General features: G+C 43.2%; 1 protein-coding gene across 3 annotated transcripts in view; it reads right to left on the bottom strand.

Moving 5' to 3' along the window:
- Window positions 1-14,163, bottom strand: part of MYZAP (myocardial zonula adherens protein) — a 118,356-nt gene that overhangs the window by 71,318 nt on the left and 32,875 nt on the right. For all 3 annotated transcript variants that reach the window (XM_081228754.1, XM_081228752.1, XM_081228753.1), the window contains 2 exons: window positions 5,608-5,763; window positions 2,017-2,109 (listed from right to left, as the gene is read on the bottom strand). In XM_081228754.1, coding sequence (XP_081084880.1) covers window positions 2,017-2,109; window positions 5,608-5,763 — 249 coding nt within the window. The remainder of the gene's footprint in view (window positions 1-2,016; window positions 2,110-5,607; window positions 5,764-14,163) is intronic.

The raw sequence follows: 14,163 nt of genomic DNA, 5'->3' as shown, positions 1-14,163 counted from the left end.
TTTTTATTCTTTTTTTTTTTTTTTACAACTCTGTGTATTATAGAGATGTAATTTATTTTACTTTCTCCTTCTTAATGGACGTGTAGGCTTCCAATCTTTTTACTATTACAAACAATGCTTAACAACTAAGTTCATATATATGTCATCTCACATATGTGAGATTTGATCTACAGAATAAATGCTTAGAAAGAAGCTTGCTGAGTCAAAGGATGCAGGCATTTGTAATTTGGGTAGATACTGCAAACTGTTCTCCCTAAGAGTAATGCAAACGACATTCCAAGCAGCAATGTTCCTGTTCCTCCACAGCACGGCTAATACAGCATCTTGTCCTACTTTTGCAGTTTTGCCAGTCTGTTAGGTGAAAATAGCATCTCAGGACCATTTTAATGCGAATTTTTCTTATTGAGAATGAGGCCAAGCATCTCGTCATACATTTAAGAGCTCTTCATCTTTCCTTTACTATAAACTATCTGTCACAAATATTTTGCCTATTTTTATGAGTTGTGGTCCTTTTCCTCTTGATTCATGGGCGCTCTTTAAATACTCAGGATATTAACCTATTATCTATAATATGAAGGCAAATAATTTTTCCCAGCTTGTCATTTGACTTCGGTGTTTTTGTCAGCACTAGTCTTCATTTTTTTTTTTTTTTTTTTTTTTTTTTTTGCGGTACGCAGGCCTCTCACTGTTGTGGCCTCTCCCGTTGCGGAGCACAGGCTCTGGACACGCAGGCTCAGCGGCCATGGCTCACGGGCCCAGCCGCTCCGCGACATGTGGGATCCTCCCGGACCAGGGCACGAACCCGTGTCCCCTGTATCAGCAGGCGGACTCTCAACCACTGCGCCACCAGGGAAGCCCCTCGTCTTCATTTTAATGTAGTCAAAATTATCAACTTTTCCTTTTGTGATTTTGGGATTGCATGTCATAGTAAGAAACTGCCTTCCCCACCCCAAGAGTATAAAAGAATTCACACATATTTTCTTCTGGCACTTTCAAGTTTCATTTTTCAGCATCTTTGATCTATTCAGAATTTACCCAGGCATAAGTCTGTCCCAACAGCATATACTGACTGGTCCATTTTCCTCCCTTCATTTCAGATGCCACATTTATCATATATTGGGGTACATTTCTGGGCTTCTTTTCATTGATGTCTATTCATTTATGTGCCAATACTATATACTGTTTTAATCACTGAGGCTTTCTCAATTTCTTGTAATATTAAGAGGGACAGTCTCCTTCATTGCCTTTTTTTCCCCAGAATTTCAACTCTTCATATTTATTTTCTGTATATCATGGAACCACCTAGTCCAGTTGTAAAAAACAACATAAAAATCTGTTGGTATTTTTATTGGGTTATATTAAATTTGTATATTAACTTGAATGGTATTAACATCTTATGATGTTGAATCTTCCTTTCTAAGTACATGACATATCTTTCTACTTGTTAAAGTCTACTTCCAGATACCTGGTAGTTTTTGTTGTTGTTATTTCCTCTAACTGGTTGTTTTTTTGTATATTGAAACCTAACATGTGTCCATTAATCTTTTACCCTGATACCTTACAGAATTCTTTTATTGTTTATAGTAGTTTTTTTATTGGTTCACTTGAGCTTTCTGGGTATATCACCATGTAGTTTGTAAATAGTGATAGTTTTACATCTACCTGTCCAGTTTTTATACCTCTATAAACTGTTCATTTATTTATTATTATTTATTGTTTAATTTATTTCTCTTGTTTAATTCCATTGGCTAGGGTCTCCAGTACAATGCTAAATAATAGTAGTGGTAGCTGGCTTCCTCATCTTATTCCTGATTTTGGAGGGAATGCTTTGACTGTAAAGATTACTCTCGCCACAAACATTTTCCTGTAGATAATAAACTTCATTCTGTGATAAAATTCCCTCGGTTCATTTAAAATACGATTCCATCATAAGGAACATCATAAACTCAAATATCTTCAGGCACTAGCAACTGAGAGGGAGTTCTAAGCTCTAGCATCCCTCCACGTTTGACTTACTGACAGTTCCTGGGTGAGCTGTCGAATCTTCTGTCTCATTTCATCATAGTCTCCGTACATTCGCTTCCTTACATTTTCCAAAGTGGCTCTTACCTGCAGCCCACAAAGATGCTAGTTAGAGATCAAGCTACAGTATTTTCAAGTGAGATTTCTGAAACATTTAAGAAACCCTAATGAGAGAAGGGCCCCACAAAAAAGCAATCTGAAGAACAGGACAATTGGGATATTAAGAAAGAAGATCAATCTAATTAGAAGCTGATGGAATTATCCAAATAATATTGATGATAATAATAATAATAAATGCATATTGTGATTATATATAATTATTGATAACTATTAATTATACAAATAACATGCTCTAAAGAAAGATTCGTTTACTGAAATTCACCTACCACCCTTAAAACCATATTCAGGCCAGATTTTCCCCTTTTCCTATCACATGTTTTTACAAGTAGAAAATGTTGAACAAGTTGACTTTCTATACACATGGCTAGGAGGACCAAAAAACCAAAAAGCAAAAGCCACCTCTAATTTTCCCTATCTCTGCCCTGAGTGCCAAAGAACAAATAAATGTTTGGAATATGAGGCAGGAAAGCATGAGCTTAGAGAGCCTGTAAATGTGAAATTCAGTTCCTCAGTAATCACCAACAATACACAAGGCACTAAATATAAGAAAAGTCAGTTGATCCCCCAAACACCTGTTTATACAAACTCTGTTTAAATTTCTCTACAGTACCACTTCCAGAGGAGTAACGGGGCCTTAAATATATTTTCAATAAAAACAAAAAACCCATCAAATAGTCTCTGTCTTCCCCCTTCTTCTGGTGCCCCTAGGAGGATGAGGAACTCAGGGATCCTCGAACAGAACAGGAAGCCTCAAGGGAGCCCTCTCCAGAATGCTCTGGAACTTCTATCACAGGCTCAAAGGCAGCAGTTTGGTTTGATGGGTGTGTAGGGCACAGCATGAGCGGACCTAATTTTGAAGCTGTACTTGCACAACTAGCAAGTTGTTTTAAACTGACTGCATGTTTATTAGGAGTGACTGGATATTGGTGGAGATTCCAAGGCAGGAAGGAGAGGGCAAGTCAAGACATCACGCCCTCTCCAGATGAATTCTAGTAATAAAGACTACTTTCTTGTCATTGACTACAAACATTTTGGGGAAATGAGCCAAAAGCACAACTTTTCATTCTGGGCAGGCAGAATGGCTCTCTTCTGTGGCCCTGAGTTAGCTCTTGGGCTGCTCACCATTGGGAAGTGGGTGGAGCTGGGTGTTGCTCCCACTGGCAGATACTGCAGGAAGCCAACTGAGCCAGAGTCACCCACAAGCAAGGGAGGGCACACAACCCATAAATACACTCAGGAATGAGGAGCGAGTGATAGGTCTGAAACCAGCTATAGAAGGTGTTTACCCGGAAATTAATTTTAAGTTTCAGATCACAGTGGCGGTTTGGAAATTCAGGTCAGTTACTCCCCTGTGACCTGGGCACCTGACAGCCTGAACCTACTATCTTGTCTTGGGCAATCTGCAACTCTCCAATCTGCTTAGAAGGTTTACCTCTGAAGTGGTGCCATGTTATTTAGGGCATTTCAGTGAGGAAGGTCTAAGCATTTCCATGAGAAAAATACAGGAAACTAGGAAGGTGCAAGTTGTTCCTACCTAGGAAAATTAGGAATGGGATACTGTGAATGGTTAAAACTGATCTTTGGGGGTTGGATGACTGGGGCTCTGAGGCTGGTGGTTGTCACACATCTTCTGCCTGTTTGTGTATGAGTGTGGCTCTTCTGGCTTTTCTTCATTTTCTCTGCTAAGCATTTATTATCTTTTTTATTCCTTAAAATTATACAAGTATCCAAATCTTTTGACACATTAAGAAATGCACATTATTTTTGATTTTTTTTTTTTTTTTTTTTTTTTTTTGCGGTAAGTGGGCCTCTCACTGTTGTGGCCTCTCCCGTTGCGGAGCACAGGCTCCGGACGCGCAGGCTCAGCGGCCATGGCTCACGGGCCCAGCCGCTCCGCGGCATGTGGGATCTTCCCGGACCGGGGCAAGAACCCGTGTCCCCTGCGTCAGCAGGCGGACTCTCAATCACTGTGCCACCAAGGAGGCCCTATTTTTGATATTTGATAAGAGATGTTCTTCTCAAAAACTCAAACGACAGCTGACAACATGTGTTTTGTGTCTTATTCACAAACACAACCAAATAAAATGAGGCACAAAGAACTAGTTTTGACCTTAAAGGTCCCTTCCCAGACCTCACAATCTATACATGAGAAAACTGAAGCCCAGACAGGGCAAAAGTTTGTCTCGGCCAAAGAGCCAGACCTTGAACCAAGGTCCATGGGGACTGTATTGCCCATGCTGCCCCTGCTTCTCACTTTCTAGTCCACAGGCCAGTGTTTTGGTGCAGCTCATTGCCTCTCTATCTAATCACTTTGGTTTGGGTCACAAAGGCACTGCTCAATCTAGGGAGACACTGGGCGAACCAAAAAGGAATGGAAATGGATGGATGGATGGATGGATGGATGGAGGGAGGGAGGGAGGGAGGGACAGGTAGGTAAGTAGATAGATATAGATAGATAGATTAAAAAGAAATGAAAAAATTACAAGGAAATGCTCCAAAATGTTAACAACTGTTCTGGTTGAATCGTAGAATTACAGGTGATTTTGTTTTCTTCTTCATACATGTTTACATTTTCCAAAATTTCTCAATAGAACATATAGTTTAAAAGAAATGTAATATTCAGTCCCTGGTCAGGGAACTAAGATCCTGCAAGCCGTGCAGCATGGCAAAAAAAAAAAAAAAAAATGTAATATTAATTACAAAAAAACTGTATTAATTGACCTGGGTTGGACAATGTCTATCGTGGTTGACTTCCCACCATCCATTTCAACCTAACTGATTGGTCTGAACCAGCAATAGTCATCCTATTCCCCTTGCCAGTGATGGATTTGGGAGTGGGCATGTGACCTGGGTCCTGGCCAATGAGAAACAAGGAGAAGTCTAATGGAGGGCCTCTATAGAGCAACCAGAGATGACTGTCCTCTTTTCCTCCTCCAGACACCATCATATTTTTAGATGTTGCCATGAGCATGAGGCTGAAGGAGAAAAGAACCAGGGGAAACTCAGAGAAGTAGAACTGGAGCTTGGAGAGGCCTGCTTAGAGCCCACCTACCCCTAGAGTTACCCCCACATGAGACAAATTCCTTTTCAAGTTGGCTTTTCTGTTACTTGCAGCGAAAAGCATCCAAATTTATAGTTGTCCAAACTCGTACATTAGCAGTGTTCAATGTAATAAGCAAAACTACTTAAGAGCCTACTTATCATACATGGAAGAAAGAAGCCATTTGGTCTCCTGAGTATCCCTACTTAGTAACATCTAGAAATTCACTCTATACCTCACTGCAGAATTACATCTGCGCTTTTCCTATTACCAGGAAGACCTGCAGCCACATTTCCATCCACAATGATAACACTTAGAATTGTTTCAAAATGCCTATTACATTCATATCAATGCTTCCAACTCCACCCTCTTACATGCTACAAGAAGTGTATAAACCAGAAAAAAAAAATCCTTAAACAACTCACGTCTTTGATGTAGTTCATCTCTTCTTTCAGCTGATTGGTGGTCCACCCATACACCACCATTTCTTTCTGCTGGTTTTGATCTGATCTTCGCACCACACCATAGACCACACCCTGAGGGAGTTTCGTGGTGGGTTCACCATTGCTCAGGTCACGATACTAAAAGAGGGTAGAAAGAGAGAAAGGAATAATGACTCTTTAGGCCTCGTAGAGACAGCTGTCATCTCGGCCCACTGTATATGGTTATGCAGGTTGTACCCAGCACTAGGGTGCCTGGCAGTGGGGAGAGCGGCCAGTAGAAATCCAGCCTGGTCTCTGCTTGCCAAGTCACACCTGGCCTGGGCTGAGCCTGCCTTTACCCTGGAGGAATAGCACCTTTCCCTTATTTCTACCAAAGCTCTGTTCCTTTACCTTGTAGTACATCTGCAGGGCCCCATCTTCCCAGAGAAGGTGCCTTTATTTAATTCTCACAAAGGCGCCAGGTGGACTTGCGCCATCCCTGATAACAAGAGTGAGTGTCTAAAATCTCGCATTCTTGGGAATACTGTTTTTCTCTTTATACCAGGTCCTCTGTATGACTTCATCCTCATCATTAACTGTGTGGCCTGAAATGCATGAGGTTGAGATACGCAAGGGAAGAATTTTGGCAGCCATCTGGCAGCCAGATTGTCCTCTGAGATTAGGGATGACCCTGGAGCCAGTTCCAAGGAAAGGGGGTAGGGTCACCTGTTGTGACCACTCATGAAATATTTCTGAAAAGCCAGGCAGAGGTGGCATAACTTCACCCCAAAAGAATCTTCTGCTCCGTAACTCTCTCAGTTAAAGCTCTGATCAGTGCTAAAGTGCAAATACCTTTGGGAAGTGGGGAACATGTCCAAGTCCCAACACATCTTCATAGACTGAAGGCTCAAGAAGCAGGAGGAAGAGAAACTAAGATTTGTTGAGCACTTACTATAAGCTAGAAATGTCCCTTACACGTTTAATCTTCACAACGACACCGTGACATGGTGACTGTCCTCTCTACTTTATAGCTGAGAAAACTGAAGTTCAGAGAGGTTAAGTCTCTCCCCTATGGTCACACATCTAGATTCGAGCCCAATTCTGTCTGACACTAAGTACACCTCCCCACAGTGCAGGCTTTGATACATGTAGAGGCACAGAGTAGGCCTTCACAATATGGAAGTGAAAAACTCAAGATGAGACAGTGAGACTTCAGAGGAAAACCAGCCTACATCTAATCTTCCTTGGGACAATGCCACAGAAGGCTGAATTCCATTATGGCAACTCTGTTCTTACACTAATTTTAAAACCACCTTTGCATAAATTCTTTCTATGCACTTGCGAAACATCTTTGACATATAAAACTATAATTTGCATTTTAAAATCATTCATCTGCAGCAGAATAGTAAGTACTTTATAATCCCATTCAAAGTTTGTAAAAATAAAGCAAAGTTACCAGACAAATTATTAATCATTAACGACCTCTAAGGAGGGGACAGTGGGGAGGGGCAGGGATGCTGGAGGACAGGATGACTTCAATTTTTTCTTTATACCCTTGTGTATGGTTTGTTTACAGTGTGAGCTTTTTTAAAAAAAAATTAAGAAAACGAAACATCCATTGCTTCCCACTCTTCCGTACAAACCTGTTAAGAGAGAAAATATGAGGAGTGGGACACTCTGCATTTGCTTCTGGAAAATGCTTCCACTTGAGCCCCTCATACCTGGGTCCCACGGGCACTGAGGCAACTCTTGAAGTTGGTACCTAAGTTTAGGTGAGTGGGGGGTTAAATGGCTCTCAGTGGAGTGCAAAGCCGGGATTAGATATCCCTGCTTTACTACACATTTAATTAGGAAGAGGAAAAGCTCTAATGAAACTCCCCACATACCGGGAAACAAAAGCATGCTCTTTCTGTCACCAACTCCACCCAGTTCCTGAAAAACAAGCTGATGTCGGCCTAAGGTTTTGGGGGAATGCATTTCTGCAAAGCAAAGGTTTTCGCAGGTGGACTGGCTTACAGGAAGATGTGCAGGTGGCCGGATACAGAGGACTCTGCCTCCCTGCCCACGCTGGGGGATGAGGACCATCACTGATGGAGGCAAATACAAACATGCCAAGGACAACACAGTCTGTGAAACACCACCCTAGAGGTTGTGGATCTGAAAATTATGCACATGGAAAGATACCAGAGTTCTGTTAAGTAAAAAATAGTAAATTTCATATTCCCATTTTTTGTTTTAGAAGTGTGTGTTTGAGTATATAAAACACCTAGAAAGATGGACTCCACACCGTTAATGATAGTTTCCTCAGTGAAATGGGATTTCACTCTTCCCTTTATGCTCTTCTGTATTCTAATTTTTAATTAGTTTGAAATAACAGGCATTATTTTTGAATTGATCTTTTTTTTTTTTTTTGCAGTATGCGGGCCTCTCACTGTTGTGGCCTCTCCCGTTGCGGAGCACAGGCTCCGGACGCGCAGGCTCAGCGTCCATGGCTCACGGGCCCAGCCGCTCCACGGCATGTGGGATCTTCCCGGACCGGGGCATGAACCCGTGTCCCCTGCATCGGCAGGTGGACCCTCAACCACTGCGCCACCAGGGAAGCCCTGAATTGATCATTTTTATTTTAATTTTCAAAACATGAAAACTAAAAAATTACCACAAGGTCAGGGTCTAAATGACAGACCCACAGGGAAGGGCCCAGCACAGGACTCTGCTCAGAGGCAGGGCCACCAGCATGGGCCGTCCCACAAGGACAGGATTCCTGAGGCAGCATGAGGAGCTGCTGGGCTGTGACGGGGAAAGGGAACGGATGGTTATGGAGAAAGAGAAGGGGAAAATATTTGTTGCCTAGCCATTTTATTATACAACATTTAATCCTCACAGTAACCCTACTGTGTAAGCATTACTCTTTCTTCCAAGGTGGTAGCATTCAAGTGCCTGTGCCTGTCTTTCCAAATCTAGACCCTTTCCTTAACCAGAAAGCCTTCAGGATAGCTAAGAGGAGAGGAATTGGAACACACATGTCCCTGCGGCCCACAGAGCTCAGGGCTACGGGAGCCAAGAGCCGGGCCCTCAGGTCCAGGGCCATTGGGAGGAGACGGGCCGGGATGGGAGGCTCTTCTCCAGCCTCCTGGCATCCATCTCCCTGGTCCCCACCACCTCCTCTCTGTTCCTTTATCAGCCAACCTCCTTCTTGCCTCAGGCATTTACACAGGCTATTCCCTCTGCCTGCAGAGCCCACTGCTGGGCTGAAATGTCCTTCCCTCAAGGTCATCTTCACTGACCCTTCAGACTGTCAGGGCGCCACAACACTTCCCACAATCACAGTGCGGTGACTATCAGCATCGTTAATATATGTAAGGCCTTCTCCCCTATCAACTGGAAGTTCCAAAAAGTCTAGAGTCTTGTTTGTCTTCTTTTCCACCACAATCCCTGGCATCTAACAGTGATCACCACTTAAGGAGTTTCTCAATGAATATTTGCTGAATGAATAGGGAGCTTTAGAAGCTGGAAGAGGTTTGGGGGAATTACCCAGAATATGTAACTATGGTCCCCTGAAGAGAACACCCTTTGTTCCTCTTAGACAGAGGGACAGGGAGATGATATTTGTCCCAATCATAAAATCTATATCCAGAAAAAGTTGCAAAGGAGCTGAGACTGCTATCATTTTTATGAAAGGTCAGGATGATTTTGGTCAAAAACTGGAGAACCCAGAAGAAAATGAAAAGAGCTGACACGTTTGGCACTGTGTTTATAGCTAAATTTTTCTCCTCATGTCCTTTAAAATAATCTCCCCATAAGATAAATATTAATTTTTAGGCATGATAATAGCATTGTGATTATATTAAGAGATAATCTTTATCTTTTAGAGAAATATGCTTAAACTATTTGTGATATCTGGGATACAGGGTGGAGGAAGTGGACAGGGGTGGAAACAGGCCAGGACTGACTATGGGCTGAGGGTTGTCAGCTAGGTGAAGGGTCCAGTATTCTTCTTTTGTTTATGTTTGAAATTCTCCATAATTAAAAGTGTTTTAAACTTGTTTATAATGCTACTCTGTATTAAAAAAAAATCAAATTTTTAAAAATGTACACTAGGCCTATTAAAAGCCTCCTGGGCATGAAACAATAGTAGGTAAAATCACCTTGCAAACAAAAGCCCTAATAAATGCACGGAATGAAAAAGTTATTGCCAAAGAAGGGAAAAGGAGACAATCAGCTGAAAGAGCATCCCAAATCCCTCTGTGCAATGCAGCAGAATTAACAACAGGCAACATCAGTAAACTATATAGAGAATGTCTCAGTGAAACTGTTCCCTGGGATGTATGCACAGCTAAACACTTACTTACAGGCTCATGCTATGGCTGTTTTCCCTAAAGATACACTTGGTGGCAAGTGCCTTAGAAAAGAAAAACTATAGAAAAGTAACCCAGCCTGAACTCCTGCTGCAAGGGTTTTACTGCTGAGGGAGAGCTGGGATATGAATCCAGTGACAGATGACCATATTTTCCAAACCCTATATAAGATCTTACAATGAGTATATAAGATCTTACAATGAGATAAGCTCTATAGAGGCAGTGAGTGTATCTGCCGTAGTCACCGCTGTATCCCCGATACTTAGTATAAATAGATGCTCAATAAGTACTTTTTTTTTTTTTTTTTTTTTGCGGTACGCGGGCCTCTCACTATTGTGGCCTCTCCCGTTGCGGAGCACAGGCTCCGGACGCGCAGGCTCAGCGGCCATGACTCATGGGCCCAGCTGCTCCGCGGCATGTGGGATCTTCCCGGACCAGGGCACGAACCCATGTCCCCTGCATTAGCAGGCAGACTGTCAACCACTGTGCCACCAGGAAGCTCTCAATAAGTACATTTTGAAGGCAAGAAGAGAGAGAGGATATTTGGAATTGTGCTTAGGCCAGAATATTTGGAGTATGTGGTCATCCTAGACACTGATCTGTGCAAAGGAAGAAAATCCCATGGTCAAGAAGGGTTCTTAGAGAATAATACCAGAAACACAGTTTTCCAAAAATCCAAATTGATGGTGGTAGACCACCACAGCCAACCCCTGACCCCAGAGGCTAGGACAGGCAGCTGGTCACACGTCCAGCTGCCAATATGACTTAGATGGACCGTAACATGGATTGACTGACTTGAAAACTATAAGCCAAGTTATTTCCAAAACTTTTTGTTTGGGACCTCTTCTTGAAGCCAGAGGGTGGCAGCTGACCTGGGGACTCTAAGTGCTGAGCCTCTGGGCATCCTATCCATCTTGTAGGCAGAAGAGGTGACTTTCAGGAATGTGCTCTGACCTGTCTGACCTGTGTGTCCATCACAGCAAATTACGGTTCCTGGTCATTACTCATGCTTGACTTTGTTTTGCCCGATTGTGACAACAATGAACGCTACAGCTGAGCCTAAGGGGCTCTTCCACAGCCTGGGAGGGAAATAGGGAGGGGATGGGCAGCCCTGTCCTCTCAGAGAAATGGAGACATCTGGCTTATTGAGATACTTGTTATTTCTGACTATCTCACAGACGGAATAGAGACCACTGCCTACATAAACTCATGCTTGGAAAAAGACGGATCACTTTGAATGCTTAAAGATGAGAAGGGAAAGAAAAATTCTAGCCAAGCAGAAATCCCACAAGAGAATGTAGTTCTCATCATAGTATCCTTATAAGAGTAACCTCTTAAAGATATTACTCTATACTCTATACTAATATCTTAGAGATATTACTCTTTATACTACTCTAAAGATATACTCTATCTATAAAGATATCTCTAAGTAGTATCTTAAAGATATTACTCCATTCTAAGCAGACAATAGCTGCTTAGGCCTAAACACTCCAGAAAAAAGAGGAGAAGAATATCTTCGGGGAGGTGGGAGGATCAATTCTTTTCTGGAACCCAGGGGTATAGTACACACCTTAGGTAAGTTACCTTGACTGATACAACAGACTTTCCTGATAGGAGGAAGTGTGCAAGTTGACATCACCATGATGACACGGCCAGGGCACAGATCTGAGACAGACCTATTACTACTACTAGCTGTGTGGCCCTGTGCAAGTGACTTACTTCACTGTTTCAGGGTCCTGAACAGTAAAATGGGGATAATACCACGAATTTCAGAAGCTTGTTTTAAGGAATACATGGAATAATATACATAAATCATCTAGTGCACTGCTGGGCATACTAGCAGATAACTGACAGATTCTATTGTTAGCGGTGGTGGCTTTACATTTCCGAGCATCTGATTTCCTACTAAATTCTCCACATCTGTCTGGATGCTTCCGCCTGTCTGTCCACCTCTCTCCTCTTGGTTCCTTTTGCTATGCCCATCACAGTCACCAGATTTACTCTGACAGTGAAACGCTCACCCCTGAACTGGCCTTGGTTTCTCTGCTAGGAAAATTCAAGAGCTTGGTGCGCAATCTCCTGGCCCCTCCTCTGTGTCCAATGAGGTTGTGGGGTGGGGGCACTGCTGGGGCAGCCAACGCAGCCCTGACCTTATGTTAAACCACAGCCACTGCACTTTCACCGTTCTACAGATGGCGCTATCATACATATTCGTTTGAATAAAGAGTTCCAGAACTAAAGAAGTGTGGGGAAATGCTGGCTCCAGGCTAACCTTTCCATTTGCTAGAAGAGGAAATTGAGGCCCCTGGAGATGACTTGAGTGGCCCAACCACGACCTCGAGGGATCAGGCAGCCAGCACTAGAACCCAGGCCTCTTTGCCCTCCAGGGGCTGCTATCTCTGAGAGGCACATAGAGTCCTACACGCTATCGGCAGGGCAGCTCCAGCCCCATCTGAATCACAGCAGCACACTCCCTCACCTGGCAACAGTTCGTGATGTTGTATAAACAGTCACGCCAAGGATGAGAACGCAGCAGGCTTATTCATCCGGGGCTTTTAAGGGAACAAGGACTATAAAACTGAATGGCAAGGGTTTCCTTTTAACCATTTTACTGGGCTAGGAAAGCCCCTGACTTTTTATACATACACATATATCCGCTCTCCCTCACTCAGGGTTCTCCAAGGTCGAGAGAGAAACAACTTCTTTAAAAACGCAAGTCACTAAAGGACATCTATGACAGAAGGATGCTAATAGCTAATTAAAATATTATCCACTTCAAGCTACTTTGTCACTTTGGAAACACCTCACCATCGCACAGCCTCTGAACAGGCAGAGCTTAGATTGTATTCTCTAAAATTCAACTATGCAGTGAGACCCTGATTCAACACGATAAAGGTTTAATAGCTGGTGTTGGTTCTATCTCTTACTTCTCTGTGTATGTGTGTATCTGTGTGTGCATAAGAATATTTGCACATAGATTTGGATAGGAATATGGATACATACATTCACAAAGTTCTTTGAAAATGATAGGGGTTGGGCTTCCCTGGTGGCGTGGTGGTTGAGAGTCCGCCTGCCGATGCGGGGGAAGCGGGTTCGTGCCCCGGTCTGGGAGGATCCCACATGCCGCGGAGCGGCTGGGCCCGTGAGCCATGGCCGCTGGGCCTGTGCGTCCGGAGCCTGTGCTCCGCAACGGGAGAGGCCACAACAGTGAGAGGCCCACATACCGAAAAAAAAAAAAAGAATATGATAGGGGTTTAATTTCAAAATTATCTACTACCAATTTTAATTTTAATGTTCAACAATTTAATAAACATCTCATCAATCCCTCAACACGAAATTTGTGTCTACAAACTAATCAGCATTTCCTCTTCCATAGAATTAATGACATTTAATATACAAATAAAAGTCCATCGCTCATTTGCCCGAGCTGTTAATACAATTTAAGGTGATAATATTCCACAAAGAAACTTATCATGGGTTGAACTGTGTCCTGCAAATAGAGAGCACGTTGGAGCCCCCTTCCCCAGTACCTCAGAATTTGGCCTTATTTGGAGACAGGGTCCAGTTAAGAAGAGGTCCCTGGAGTTAAGACCTAATCCTATATGACAAGTGTCCTTACAAAAAGAGGACAAGTTGGATTCAGAGGCAAACACACACACAGGGAGAGCAGCACGTACAGCTGGACTGATGCTGCCGCAGCCCGGGACTGCCAACCGCCGCCAGAAGCTGAAAGAGGCAAGGAAGGATTCTTCCCTGGAGCCCTCAGAGAGAGCATAGCCCTGCTGATACCGTGACCCCAGACTTTCAGCCTCCAAGACTGGGACGCCATAAACTTCTGTTGTTTAAGCCCCCCAGTTTGCGCAACTTTTTTATGGCAGCCCAAGGAAACTAATACAAAACTGAATCACCATAATCCACAGTCACGCACTAAGCGCCAACTATGGGCAAAATTAAAAGACTGCACATTTTTATGTGTGTGTATATATGTACACGGATGTTGCAGGAATATGTATGTATACATGTGGAGTGCTTAGCAGCAGATGGCTAGGTGCCAAGGGAGAGGGTAGCCTGGGCATCCTGTAGCTCAAGAGAGGGGATAATCACCCAAGCACAGGCAGTCCAGGAAGGTCGTGAGGAAGCGGGCCTTCAGTAGGGCCTTGAAGGGTGAGGAGACTTGGAGAAACTGAGTGTGGCTGGGCAGAGA

Source organism: Mesoplodon bidens (genome assembly GCF_964165515.1).
Source record: "Mesoplodon bidens genome assembly, chromosome: 3".
Lineage (NCBI taxonomy): Eukaryota > Metazoa > Chordata > Mammalia > Artiodactyla > Ziphiidae > Mesoplodon > Mesoplodon bidens.
This window is presented reverse-complemented; position numbering and strand designations above follow the sequence as displayed.